This window comes from Ciona intestinalis, chromosome 7, assembly GCF_000224145.3.
Source record: "Ciona intestinalis chromosome 7, KH, whole genome shotgun sequence".
In the NCBI taxonomy this organism is placed as follows: domain Eukaryota; kingdom Metazoa; phylum Chordata; class Ascidiacea; order Phlebobranchia; family Cionidae; genus Ciona; species Ciona intestinalis.
The window spans coordinates 1,902,678-1,915,255 of record NC_020172.2 but is presented as its reverse complement, the minus strand read 5'-3'; the positions used below and the strand labels follow the sequence as shown (position 1 = coordinate 1,915,255).

Sequence of the window (12,578 nt, the reverse complement as noted above, 5' to 3'; positions counted from 1 at the left end):
ACAGCAGTGACCAGAAGGTAATTGGTTCGAATCCTCGTTCGTTGACTATGGTTGACGTGGATCCTTTTTCTGTTGATTTCCGACCTTTACCTTCCTTCTTTGTGTGGATTGCTTGGTTTTTTATTTTCTCCACAATCCTCGGTTCAAGTTCGTTGTGTGTAATGTATGGGATGACGTACGGAGTCGAGATCAGCAAGGAATGGTGAGCGAACATGTTTAATCAGAACAGTAAAGACCAAAAATTAAAAAAAATATTGGTGGCCCCTCCTTTGCCTATAAAGATGTATTTTTAAACATGGACGTTTTTGTCAATTAGTTTAAATCACCACTCTAATTGCTTGTTTGCTACACAACTGTTGAAAAATACAAATATCTACATCTAAAGATTCTAAAAACTGTTTTAAACATTTGTCTTTCAAGGTTGATGTCTTTATTAAGTGGATTTATTCAGAGCATTATATTAATCGAACCCTTCAAAGCAATCTTCCTCGCCTCCTTTCAAGTCATCAACAATCCTAAACATGATTTGAAAGATTGGCTTGCACCTGTAGCTGACAATGGTGAGTAAAACAAAACTACAACCTTTAGATTTGTTTGTGTTTAAATTCTAAATTTATATCTTTCCTTTCTATCTAATTCATGGTAATTACATTATATACGGGCGAGACCGACGATTTAAGCAACATGTTCGCCAATTACCCTGTTCCATGTAAATTACAGCATATGACAACGCTCAAAATATTTAATTAATATCTTGTTCGATGAATTAGTTCAACCACGAGATGCTTCTGATCCACAAATGGTGGAAGATTTATTAAAAGAAGAAAGATCAAAGAATCCGGTTTACAAACCTCCAACTCTTGATCGGATGTTGGAAGGACAGGAGAAGAGAGCTTCGGAAAGAACGATCAGAAGAAGATTGAAAGTAAAACATCCCTTTCAAGCACAATATTGTATTCTTCATATATTTAAATATTTGTAAATACTTTGTGTTCCATCATCCAGAATATATCAGTTCATTTGCTCTACCTCACTTTTCTACTGATTGTGTCGTTTGGACAACGAGAAGAGAATTCATTTCACTTCGGACAAGCGTTAAACAGAATGTTTGTGAATGAAGCGAAAAACGTAAGTTGGCTCAAAGATGGTTTAATATGAAATCAATTGTTGGAAGAATATGAACTGAATGATGTTGTATAAACTTTCCATTCAATATTACTTTACCAGATCAAATCAAGCACGGACGTTTATAAATGGATCGATCGCTCAGTGGTTGGAACACTTTTAAATGATCACATGACGCATTTTACTGACGGTCAGCTGATATTTGTATCCGGTCCATTGTTACGTCAGAAACGTGTCGTCGCTGGTAAGATCTTCTAGAATTTGTAACCAAATTTTAAATTTACCCGATTGTCTCACTCACCATTGTATGTTACAGGAACGACGTGTGCTCACAGTGATGCTGTGAAGAAAGCAAAACTATCTGGAAACACTGCTTGTAGTTTAAGATATGATTCATCGTTTGAAGATCAACGAAACTACGGTCCTGGATGGTCGACCGAAAATCCTTATTTTTCCAACAGTGGCCACAAAAATAAGTAAATTTTTTTAAACTTTTGAAACTTTTTAAATGTTTCCACCGATTTGTTTAGGGCATGGAGATATAAACCCAAACCATGGACATGGATCAGCGATTATAATGGTGAACATGGAACGTATGACAATGGTGGTTATTACGTCACAGTGACGGATCGCGATGTTGCGCAATATCTTCGATTGTCGAATTGGATCGATAAACATACAAGGTCGGAAAATATTCAAGTTTTTCGTAATTTTATAATTGGAGAATATAACTTTTTTAGGGCCATAATTTTCGAATCAATATTCTACAATGTTCCTCATCGTATTTATTGCGTCACAATTATCGTAATGGAAATCCCAAACTTCTCTGGTGACGTACACGTGACTTCACAACTTCATTTTATGAGAACACACCACGTCGAGTGAGTGGAAAATGAAATAAAAGCCAAAGTTTAATATCTTGTTCCATTATAGGTACGCATCGGATGTGATTGTGTACGTGTCCCTCATTTGCATATTAATCATGGTTTTCTATCACTTGGTGGAAATATCGAGCAGCATGAGAGAAATTGGTTTTAGATTTCTATGGAACTTGTGGAACTTATTTCACGTCTTTGTTCTTTTGTTATCGACAGCTGCAGTCGGTGTTTATTTAACTAGGTTTGTAATATTGACCAATATCTCATTATTCTGTCACTTTATATTTGTACAATGTTGATTTCATATCTTGGTATCAACAAATATGTTCAATGATAACATTGTTGCTTCAAACACAGGGTAACATACACTGACATGGCACTTAAAGCTTATGTGGACAAGATGCCCTCATTTGAACTCTTCCACGAAGCTGCATACTTTGATTATGTCACAAGGTGTCTATTATCATCGTGTGTTTTCCTCACAATGTTTTACACTGTGAAGATAATGCAAGGTCATCCAACCTTTGAACTCATGTACGCCACCATGCGACAGTCGAGCGGTGACTTGAAGGGGCATTCCGTTCTCATGTTTTTCTTGTTTTGCGGCTTTTGTCATGTCGGTAAGCATCTTATTATATAACGAACTACCATCATATATAGTTTAACTGTATATATATCCAACAGGTTTGATGTGGTTTGGTGACATCAAAGACTTCAGTACGTTGGTACGAACCATGCAATCGGTATGCAAAGTAATAAACATGCTATTATTTCGATGACCAGTCGTTATGGAAACATTTCGTCCTAAAATTCTTTAACTTAAAACAAAATTTAAACTGTATTTAACTTTAATTTTCAGGTACTTGGTTTTTCAATGGAAGCGTTCACATCAAGCGATCTACTGATTCATCATCCTTTACTGGGAAGTCTCTTCCTCTTCGTATTTGTCGTCCTCTTTACCAAAGTCTTCGTCAACTTTTACGCCGTCATTCTCGAGAATTCTTTCCGCGAGTGTAAACTACTGATGCGTGACGACATCACTGATGATCATGTGCTTTCCTTCGGAAGAAAACAACTGAGGTGACGAATTTTGTTACGAGAAATATTTGTATTCAGAAGTTTCTATTTATATAATAACATGTTGCAGTTTTAAACTGTTTTTAAATTCGGATGAAATTAACTTAATCATTGTGTTTAGATCAATGTTCGCGATAAAAGAACAAAAGTTAAAGGAATTGAGTAACCCACAAGAAAGAAAGGAATACATTGATTTATTGGATAAGCAGACTGCTATAAAGAAGGGCAATAATAAAATACAATAAAATATTCCATATTTTAGTACTGTGAATTTGATTTTGGCCTAGACCATTTATACGATTATATCATGTATTTTGTGATGGTCTCTATGCTAATTGGGTACGTGATTGGAAATTTAGAGTTATTGATTTTACTCGCCGAATAGTTTTTCTTGTTGTTCCACACATTTTGTTCCAGACACAACATTTTCCGGTCCACAATCTTGCCGCGAAAGCAGTATCTCCGACATTTTGTCACCTGCCTAGATTTACAGTCTACACAAAATAGACCAACCTATTGTTACGTAAAAGACAATTTGTGTTCAAAATATTAAATATATGCATAGAAAACATGCATGTTTTCGGTAATTTAAATAACAACATGGAATAAAAAACAAACTTAAAAGTTGGAAAGTCTGAACATGTTTTTTTTGTTTTCTGCATCGAAAAACGTTAAAATGTTATTAGGAAGAGGTCAATTTGTGACTTTGTGTCGTCTGCTCATTACCATATAAATACGACTCTGCTCATTACAAGTAGCAAAGTGACGTCATTTTTCATCGTGTTCTCTAGGCGATAAGCGATAGAAAAAATGCAAAAAAGAGAGCTTGCTGCAATTGTAGGGTAAAAGTGGCCACCAGAATGTTTAAAAAGAGTTTGTCTCTCCAACTGTAACAAAGAAACAAGACATTTATTTCGAATTCGACTCACTTAAATTTCGTACACTGAAATAAACTTTTACATAATACAGTTTTGTCAATTTCTTTTGATGTTTACAGTAGATATCCGGGTCTCGCAGTTATTTTAATATTTAGGCCTCGATCACATTTGCTTGAATTTGCAACATTTTGGTCCGATTTGAAAGACTGCCGAGAACATCAGATTACTTTCTTGATATGGCATCCGGTTGTTGTGGTGGAAAGAAAACCAAAGTCAACACCGACCGTCAAAGTTCTTCCGCAAATCGCGAAGAAAGTTCTGCAATGAAACTGAGTAGACCCATGGTGAATGGAAATGGGATTGCCAACGGATATCAGGATAATACAGTGATCAGACCAGAAATGTGCTACTTCTGTTTTGATGTTCTTTCAGCTCACTTGCACAACAACGAACCTCCTAAACCATCCTTTACTAACCAAGCCTAGTGAGTATATATTTGTTTTTTTACCAATTTTTGTGTTTAATTTGTGACAACTGTTTATAGGCGTAGTTAATCTTTCTTGCAACACTTCTTGGTGTTTTGTAATAATTAAATTTCAGTCCACTTTTTGTGACATGGAAGATTGGAAAAGATCTTCGCTTGCGTGGTTGTATTGGAACCTTTAGTGCCTTGTCATTACACTCTGGGTTGAGGGAATATGCAATTACCAGGTACCCGGTGTTCAACAATGTGTTTTAGCACATACTGGATTAATAATGAGTAGCTTGAAATTGTCATACAATCTGACTTTACCGCATTGGTTATTCGGGTTGCCCTAATAACTTTTCTGTACAAAGTAATTGGTGTAAATGTCAGCGCAAAATTCCAAAGCAAGACTTCAAATTTTCAATTTGTATTTTCTACACTTATCTCACATACAGTTATTGGGCAAGTCTTAAAATACCTGCTTGGTTTGTATTTTCAGCTCCATGAAAGACAACAGGTTTAGTCCAGTAAAACTGGATGAATTGCCACGACTTTCTTGCTCTGTTTCGTTGCTTACTAATTTTGAAGAATGTGCAGATTGTTATGATTGGAAGGTATGCATACAAATGATTTGTTAATATTACACATGAGGGAAAATCAAATGTTTATCTAAAGGTTGGTATACATGGTATTCGAATTGAATTTCAAAATGAGCGTGGCCACCACAAAACTGCTACGTATTTGCCAGAAGTGAGCAAAGAACAAGGTATAGTGTACAAAACCAAAATATTGTATAATTTAATATATATTGATTTCTAATATAAAGTGTATTAAGGTTGGAATGAACAGCAAACTGTGGAGAATTTGTTGAGAAAGGGTGGCTACCGATCAGAAATTACTCCTCAGTTTCTTGCAACAATAAGAACTAAGAGGTATCAGTCTGAAAAACTTACTGTATCATACCAGGATTATGTTGGCGCATGTGGATATAAGAGCAAAGCTCACATGAATGGAGTCAACCACAGAGGTCAACATCAACCTTACCCCCCTCCTAGTCAAATGCATCAGCACAGAAGGAACAGCCGTGAAAAAGGTTCCTCCTCCAGCTCACTTCACCCCAACCATAGTTCCCATAACTCAGTTGTCCATCAACAGCCAAATGGATATGGGAATCACTCAAACAGCCAAATGTGATGGCCTTGTGGGAAGCCAAAATATTTTAAAACATTTTTAAGTGGTATTGTAGGAACAGATGTATTGGACCAAACAACAGTGTCTAATAAAATTGTAGGGCATTTTTGTTTTTAGGTACTTCGTAATTGTTACTTAGGTAAAACTAACTAATTAAATGTGGCAAGTGTAGATTCCATTTTGGAATTCACAGGTTTTATTCTTTTACTTATCTTGTCGTTTCTTTTAAACGTCTTCTAGCAAATACTTTTGTTGTGTGTCCTCGAATTTTGGGAATGTTATAAAAAGTACGAGTGTACTACTATAGCAATGAATGCTGCCCTGTTTAAATACTTTGTATGGTGCATGATTTGTGTGTATGACCACTTTTTTCCATATTCTATTATTTTAAGACTTTTTGCGTATGAAATTATAGTGATATTGCATATATAGCACATTCAATACTATTACCATTGGTAACCGAGTTGTACTGTCAATGAGGATTCATATTCACCATTAGAAGTAAAAAATGGCTGTTGAATAAAAAATCATTTGAGCCAATTTAGTATTCTGAATCATTAAGATAAATTTGAATATTTCCCAGTTTCCGAAACTTGGCAACAGGAGTAGGTTTAGGACCTTGATAAACTGGGTTGCCTGAAACATTTTCGAACCAAGATGTGCTGGATGCTCCTCTAATGGACATGACAGAATTTCTAACAGGAACACCATATGGATTAAAATGTGCATCTGACAAACTCGCAACATGCTGCTTATGTTTTAAAGATAAAAGTATACGAGACTGTCCACCAGTTCTACTATTTTGAAAGTTTATGTAGTCTGGAAATTTTGTGTTTTTAAGGTCACTTCTCATGTTGAGCACGACGCTGCCCAGTGGTTTGGTAAGTTTGCTGTTACTTGATCCAATAACTCCATTTACCCTTCTGTGGAATTGTTTTTCGTCAAATAACATTTTTGATAGACTGTTAGAAACTTAGAACTTACTTGTATGCAGTTGGAACAACATTTCGTACGATGGTTTCTGGTTTATTGCTTCGATTTCTGACAATTTTAATGAATTATTTAAACTAAGCTTAGTCTTAAATTAATTTCATAACTTACCTTTTAACACTATTCTTTTTATTTATCGCTGCATTTTCTAATCGCTTAAGCATAGTCTGTTGGTTTTCAAAGATGATTTTGGTCACAGGAGCTGGCATTTTCAATTCCCTATAGGGAAAATAGTTTAAACCTAAAAATAAAAAATGTGAATCTCTTACTTTAGTCGAAATGTACTTCTTGACGTGGTTCTGCTTCCATTATCATCTTCAACTTCTGTAGAAACATTATCTGGAACAGCTGAATATTTGATTTTGTATTAAACACATTGAAATGTAGTTTAATAACAAACTCTCACTTTTATCCAATTCAATTTGTGGCAACACATCATGTGTGTTTGTCTTTTTTATCTCTTTATATTCACTACTTTCAGGGTTTTCAGCATTTTTTGTGATTTCATGAACAAATTTTCTGTCTTCATGCTCCAGTCTTGGTCTCTTTAATTGAACACCAAGTATTCTTTCAGCTTCCGAAAACTTGACCATTTTGCTCAACTCAGTTTTATGCTGCAGCATCCTACTCTTACCTAGAATTTGAATATTTGTCCTTAGTTTACTTAGGTAAACTATGTACAATACAACTATTTAACCTTACCTTTATTGAATGTATCTGGAAGTTTTGCTAGCTTTGGCAGGATAAAATGTTTGTTCATTGAATGCACACTCCCATTTATTACAGACTCATCTTCTTTCTGGGCTCCCACCACAAGCATCTCACTAATTTAAATATTTACAAATGACTTTTGGTAATTTTACCACATATTCATTCACCTGATGTTTACAGCAGTTGGTTTCTGGTCCTTCTTTGCTACTTTACGCTTTGCAAATGTTTCAGGCTGAATAGGCTGTTGAGAATTTTTGTTTTGTACTATCAGGTCCACATACCTCTGTGTATGAAAACATTAGAACAATTACACCAATGAATGTAAAACTTCTTACCTGAAAAGGAATTCCTTTTGTTGTGTGTCCATGCATGTTAATCACTTTGGGCATGGAAGGTAAGTAGACAACAGGTTCCTGTCTCTGCTGTGCATCTTCTCTTGCTTGTAACCATCTGTAAACCAGTCTCAAAAATTTGTTTATTAATCAAACTTAACCCACCTGTCACGAAGACGTTTTTCATTGTTGATGTGAAGATTTTCAGAACTATTGGTCACACTATGTTTCGGGACATAAGCTGGAGCTCGTCTTGGCACTTGGTTAGCTTGTATGACTAACAATTTTAAGATTAGTAAGTATCTGATGTTTAAAATATTGGTTCACACCTGGCACTCTATGATTAGCGAACACATTGCTTCTCTCATAATATCTTGTCTCAAGTCTCTGAAGAAGATTGAGACGGCCCTATATATGCACACAGTGGTTTATATTTTAACGAATTAAAAATAATTATAATATACATACTTCATAAAACTGACTCGGCCTACTACTTTCTTGCATTATTTAAACAAAGTTGGCAGTGTTTTCAAGAAGTTTCCGCTCTTGGCAAACCGAGAATGACTGTAATGAACCGCTTTGTCCCAGGGACACACTAATGGTGGTGTCATTACACAACACAAAGGCGTGCCCAACCAAAATACATGTTTTGGTATCATATGTCATATACATCATTAGGAACAATGATCCTTTTAAGACAAAATGATCACAATTGTAATTACAACTTAGCAAACAATAAACACACTTTCATGGGTTGTACATTGTATTAACAACACTCGCAATTATTGAATGCTCGCGCAATAATGCATTCTTATAAAATTCATGTAGCAGGAGCACAAAAACCAATGTTACATTACAAAAAGATGAGGGTTTTAGAAAAAATAACAGAATTTGACAACATAGCTGTAACAATACTAAAAGGTAGGCTAAAACATTTCTCAATTTTAACAAGTGAGTTTTTCCCGACTAACTTTCTTCTGTATTTTGTGACAAAACACCTTCCTTAAAAATTATATTTCAGTTGTATCGATAAGTTTTATTTTTATCATCTTGGCTTTAAAGGTCCAACTTCACGTCGCGCTTGTTTATTTCGACTAAGAACTTCACCAGGTGATGGGTAAGGTCGTTGTTGAAACAGAGGACCATTCGCTGTCGAGTCAACCCCGGATTTAGCATCATCAACTTTTTTTAAACCAACAGACCACTTTCCTCTGTTAAATAATTTTTTTGTTAGGAAAAATGCTTCGGATAGTCTTTTTTAAATACATGCAGTGTAAAGCAGATGATTTCGACAAACAGTGGAAATTTTACAGTGGTAAATTTTAATAAAATGAACTACGAATTAATAACAGTGGTAAATTTTAATAAAAATGAACTTCGAATAATTCCTTCTAAGCTATATAGAAATTGCATAGAAACCACATACATACCTTGGTGCATCAGAATATGAACTTGGATCCATCGGATCAAATTCTTCGGGAGGTCTTGGAGCTTTGCGTTTTGCTGCACCTGGTGAATAAATTATTCTAGTTTTTAAACTAATCTTGCAGTGTTTCGAGGAATGCTACAGCAAGTTAGGCAACATGATTGTGTTTTAACATGTTTATATTAATATTAGAAAACATGTTAAAGTTGTAATGGGTATTGATCTACCAAAAAAACTAAAAATTATTTACAAAATAAAGATCACCAAATAATAATGTATAGCCTATACACTATGTCTATTTACTTTTATGTTTTGACTTTTTCTCTTCTTTTCTGTAATCCACTGGTTCAGAAAAATGATTTGCTCTTTCCCTGTATTGGTGAATGAATAAAAGAAATAAAGATTTTTTGGGGGGAATTTAATTTACAGAACTTAATACTCTAAAATTATGACCCATTTTTCATGATTAAATAAAGAGATTTATTTACATTTAAAACAGTTTATAATCATCTAAAATGATATATTCATATATTTTATGGTTCCAAGCATGGCCATAGTAAAAACAGAATACTGATATTGTTGCAACTTTAAATTTACCCCAAAGGAGCAGGAGCAAAGGGTGATTTCTTAGGAGCTGGGTTTGTTATCTTTGCATCGGGATCAGTTGGTGGTAGCCAGCTCACTTTATCATTCACAGTATCCCAGTAATACCAGGTTTCACTGAAAAATTAATGAATCTAAATTACACAACCAAATACAACAGGTTTATATTTAACCCCTTATTGCCAATACTTTTCAAAAGGGCGAAACTTCAAAATATAAGTCAACAGTTTGCGTTTAAACTGATGTTCAGTTAAATTTCAAAAACTTTTTAGATAAATGTGTTCAATTTGGGTACTTGTAGTCCTGAAATAGGTCTTCTTTTTTAAATAATAAGTACATTAGGCATTTGCAAGAGTAAGACATATTTCAAACTTATTTATATGATAGGCAGTTTGACAAATGTAAAAGTCCCATGAAGTACGTAAGCCAGATACAAGACTATAACTCTAGCAAGTAATAGTGTAAGAAATAAAAGTTCGCAAATTATTAGGCACGAATGTATCTAATAACAGGGTGTACTATAAAGGTAGACAGGTTGAGTATTAAGCTGATATAATGTGCAGAATAAATCTACAACATCACAAACACATACTGTGATGGCTCCCACACTTTCTCCCACATTGGAGGAAGATGTTTCCCAAACTCATCAACATGAGCTTCTTGTCCTGGGATGTCGTAATCCTCTGCTATTACTTCTTCATCGGGGTTCGAAGAATCTAAAATTAATTTTGCGTTAGATTGACTTGAAAGCTTGGTTAAAACTTAACAATATACTAAATAAGTTTATTAATGAAAGGATGAAAATAAAAAGGGTAGGTTAGTAAAGAATTCGGTGCTAGTGAAGAATCATCCCCCCCACCTTATTTGCTTACCACTAACCCCTAACCCCTAGATTAGGGGGTTGGGTGTTGATGGTTAAGGGGTTAGTAGTTAGTGGTTTTAGGAGTTAGGGGTTAGCAAATAATGTGGGGGGGGGTGATTCTTCACTAGCACCAAGAAATCAATACAACAAACCTTGCGTTTCACTTGAAACAATTCCTCGTTTTGCTAACCTTGCTGCCAAAGCAGCGGGCAGAGGCATTTTATCAAATTAATCAGATCTGTGGGTGCAAATTGAAAGTATTATTTATCACTATCAGTAATTTGATCCTTAGACCATAGTATGTAAGAAACCTGGTATCTTCCTGTACTGCAGTAACAGTGCCACATGTTGCTGATATTCTTTCACGCGCTATTTAAGTCACCATTGGCAAACAACTTGTCTACATGATATCAAAATTAAAATTACCTTTGGTACCAGTATTTACATATTCAAGTATAATGCAGTAGAAAACAACAAACATTCTGTCAGAATTACAAACTATCATAATTCTGACAAAAAATATTCCGAAGAAACAGTGTTGCCGAAAACGAAAAATATTTTTTTACCATTCTTTACTTCTGCAGTGTTCAATCTCATAAGCTTCTACCGGTTGGCAACGCAAAAACTGCTTTTGACTTATGACAATACCATTCAGCAAAAATGAATGCAAAACAAATCCAATACATTTGCGTCGACAATTTATTGTAGTAATCGAATATGCGCTCACAGAAAGCAAATTATCGTGACAAGGACACGTGGGCAAAATGCTGCATTAAAAACGAATTGTTCAACATTATACATAATTACCTTTTAATATGGAACTTTTGGTACACTTCCACTATACAGCTATATATATAAGTTTCAAATGCGAGCCGTTTAATTACCTAAAAGGTACTGGGAAAAAAAAGGAAATTGCGACACCGTATAACATGAAATTCTTTGGTTTTATTACCAAAGTACAACGATGCAATAATACAATTTCTGCACCAAAAGAATTGGTTGAAGCAAACATTTGAATTTTTAGAAGTTTTAACAGCCCTTATTAATGCCATGAAAGATTGGAAGATAAGAATAAAATATTAATATATATCATCTTTTTAAACGTCCGCAGAAGAAAGTTGTTAAAAATTGAAACTTGTGTGGATGAGTGAATATTTAGTTGAACACCTTATCCACATAGTAACTGATACTAACAGCAACTGTTGGCGCACAACTGAATGTTGGCGAATTAGGGCGAACAAAAACATGGCACTACATATTGTACGAACTTGATGGTAAGATTTCCCAGCTCAGTGAAAAAGTGCATGTTGATAAACCAGGTCAGGTCTCATCCAGTTTATTTTCGCTTGTTTTGTTACTTTGCTGAATAAAAAGTAATTATTGGAAACCACTTCTACACCTGTAGTTAACTTTAGCTTACCTGATCAATTTCTGGTGCATATTGGGTAACCACAGTGGGATCGCTGATAGGAGGATTGTCACTTTCTTGTTCCTCACTTACTTCTATATCTTCTGGCTCCTATTCATATAACAGATGTTTAACTATCACACAAAACACCTATACCCATATTAACAAAAACTGCATAATAAAAAGACATCATACCTCAACAGGGCAAAGCTCTGATGCTTTAGCCAGAGTGTGTTTGGCACTCTGAGAATGTTCCAGAAAATATCCGTTTGCTGATTCATTGGAAGGTGCTGGTGGTGACCAGTTGTTGTAGTTGTACTGACCTCCAGTGTTGCCAGTTCCATACGAGCGACGATCTAACTCATCACCCAACCTGAAATCGAGAAACACCGTTTTGTACATCAAATTAACTTAAAAATATAATTCCCCCGACAGACAATAGTTTTTATTTATCTCTTCAAACGATAGCAAATGTCATGTTATTTAAAGAACGAAGAAGGGGGAATTAAGAGGGAAGCAAAACCACAGCTTTTAAAACCGCTATGAATAAAATGTGTGGATAAGTTTGTCAAGTAAAAATCGTTACTGATGCACCCATATTATATAAGACATGATAATTCAGCAAAATTTA

At 34.9% G+C, this 12,578-nt stretch overlaps 4 protein-coding genes across 5 annotated transcripts in view; 2 read left to right on the top strand and 2 right to left on the bottom strand.

Annotated features, from left to right (window-relative positions):
• The window catches only part of LOC100176096 (polycystic kidney disease protein 1-like 2), an 11,884-nt gene extending 8,172 nt beyond the window's left edge, over positions 1-3,712 (top strand). The window contains 13 exon segments of the mRNA XM_009860798.3: positions 5-202; positions 421-560; positions 771-925; positions 1,006-1,128; positions 1,228-1,369; positions 1,442-1,601; positions 1,656-1,808; positions 1,866-2,006; positions 2,059-2,244; positions 2,361-2,623; positions 2,688-2,746; positions 2,863-3,083; positions 3,202-3,712. Coding sequence (XP_009859100.3) covers positions 5-202; positions 421-560; positions 771-925; positions 1,006-1,128; positions 1,228-1,369; positions 1,442-1,601; positions 1,656-1,808; positions 1,866-2,006; positions 2,059-2,244; positions 2,361-2,623; positions 2,688-2,746; positions 2,863-3,083; positions 3,202-3,325 — 2,065 coding nt within the window. The 3' untranslated portion in view covers positions 3,326-3,712.
• A 347-nt stretch (positions 3,713-4,059) lies between these two features.
• LOC100182469 (uncharacterized protein CG5902) lies at positions 4,060-6,155 on the top strand. Its single transcript, XM_002129478.4, has 5 exons — positions 4,060-4,442; positions 4,559-4,669; positions 4,924-5,038; positions 5,100-5,190; positions 5,260-6,155. Exons 1-5 carry the CDS (start codon positions 4,195-4,197, stop codon positions 5,616-5,618), a joined length of 924 nt encoding a protein of 307 aa, XP_002129514.1. The 5' UTR covers positions 4,060-4,194; the 3' UTR covers positions 5,619-6,155.
• Positions 5,988-8,330, bottom strand: LOC100184839. Of its 2 annotated transcripts, none has more exons than XM_026835082.1 (11): positions 8,117-8,330; positions 7,978-8,056; positions 7,814-7,925; positions 7,652-7,766; positions 7,484-7,599; positions 7,308-7,429; positions 7,012-7,239; positions 6,875-6,944; positions 6,717-6,824; positions 6,600-6,656; positions 5,988-6,538 (listed from the first exon to the last, which is right to left on the bottom strand). In XM_026835082.1, the coding sequence occupies exons 1-11, from the start codon at positions 8,150-8,152 to the stop codon at positions 6,157-6,159; spliced, it is 1,425 nt and encodes a 474-aa protein (XP_026690883.1). In that variant the 5' UTR covers positions 8,153-8,330; the 3' UTR covers positions 5,988-6,156. The 2 variants fall into 2 exon arrangements, with proteins under 2 accessions (XP_026690883.1, XP_009858954.2); XM_009860652.3 differs by having other exon boundaries at positions 6,875-6,953; positions 8,117-8,328.
• A 63-nt stretch (positions 8,331-8,393) lies between these two features.
• On the bottom strand, positions 8,394-10,976 carry LOC104265809 (polyglutamine-binding protein 1-like). Its single transcript, XM_009860651.3, has 6 exons — positions 10,692-10,976; positions 10,270-10,393; positions 9,672-9,794; positions 9,378-9,445; positions 9,079-9,157; positions 8,394-8,859 (listed from the first exon to the last, which is right to left on the bottom strand). Exons 1-6 carry the CDS (start codon positions 10,756-10,758, stop codon positions 8,694-8,696), a joined length of 627 nt encoding a protein of 208 aa, XP_009858953.1. The 5' UTR covers positions 10,759-10,976; the 3' UTR covers positions 8,394-8,693.
• Positions 10,977-12,578: the final 1,602 nt, after the last annotated feature.

Bases quoted from the DNA above. Each gene is read 5' to 3' on its own strand.
- LOC100184839 (XM_009860652.3), bottom strand. From the start codon at position 8,152: ATGCAAGAAAGTAGTAGGCCGAGTCAGTTTTATGAA. The intron at 7,926-7,977 runs GTGTGAACCAAT...TAAAATTGTTAG, and splicing joins CGCTAATCATAGAGTGCCAG to TCATACAAGCTAACCAAGTG. The intron at 7,767-7,813 runs GTGGGTTAAGTT...ACTGGTTTACAG, and splicing joins GAAAAACGTCTTCGTGACAG to ATGGTTACAAGCAAGAGAAG.
- LOC100182469 (XM_002129478.4), top strand. From the start codon at position 4,195: ATGGCATCCGGTTGTTGTGGTGGAAAGAAAACCAAAGTCAACACCGAC. The intron at 4,443-4,558 runs GTGAGTATATAT...ATTAAATTTCAG, and splicing joins TCCTTTACTAACCAAGCCTA to TCCACTTTTTGTGACATGGA. The intron at 5,039-5,099 runs GTATGCATACAA...GTTTATCTAAAG, and splicing joins CAGATTGTTATGATTGGAAG to GTTGGTATACATGGTATTCG.
- LOC104265809 (XM_009860651.3), bottom strand. From the start codon at position 10,758: ATGCCTCTGCCCGCTGCTTTGGCAGCAAGGTTAGCAAAACGAGGAATT. The intron at 9,795-10,269 runs GTATGTGTTTGT...TTAATTTTTCAG, and splicing joins AAAGTGTGGGAGCCATCACA to TGAAACCTGGTATTACTGGG. The intron at 9,158-9,377 runs GTAAATAGACAT...TTTATTCACCAG, and splicing joins GAAAAAGTCAAAACATAAAA to GTGCAGCAAAACGCAAAGCT.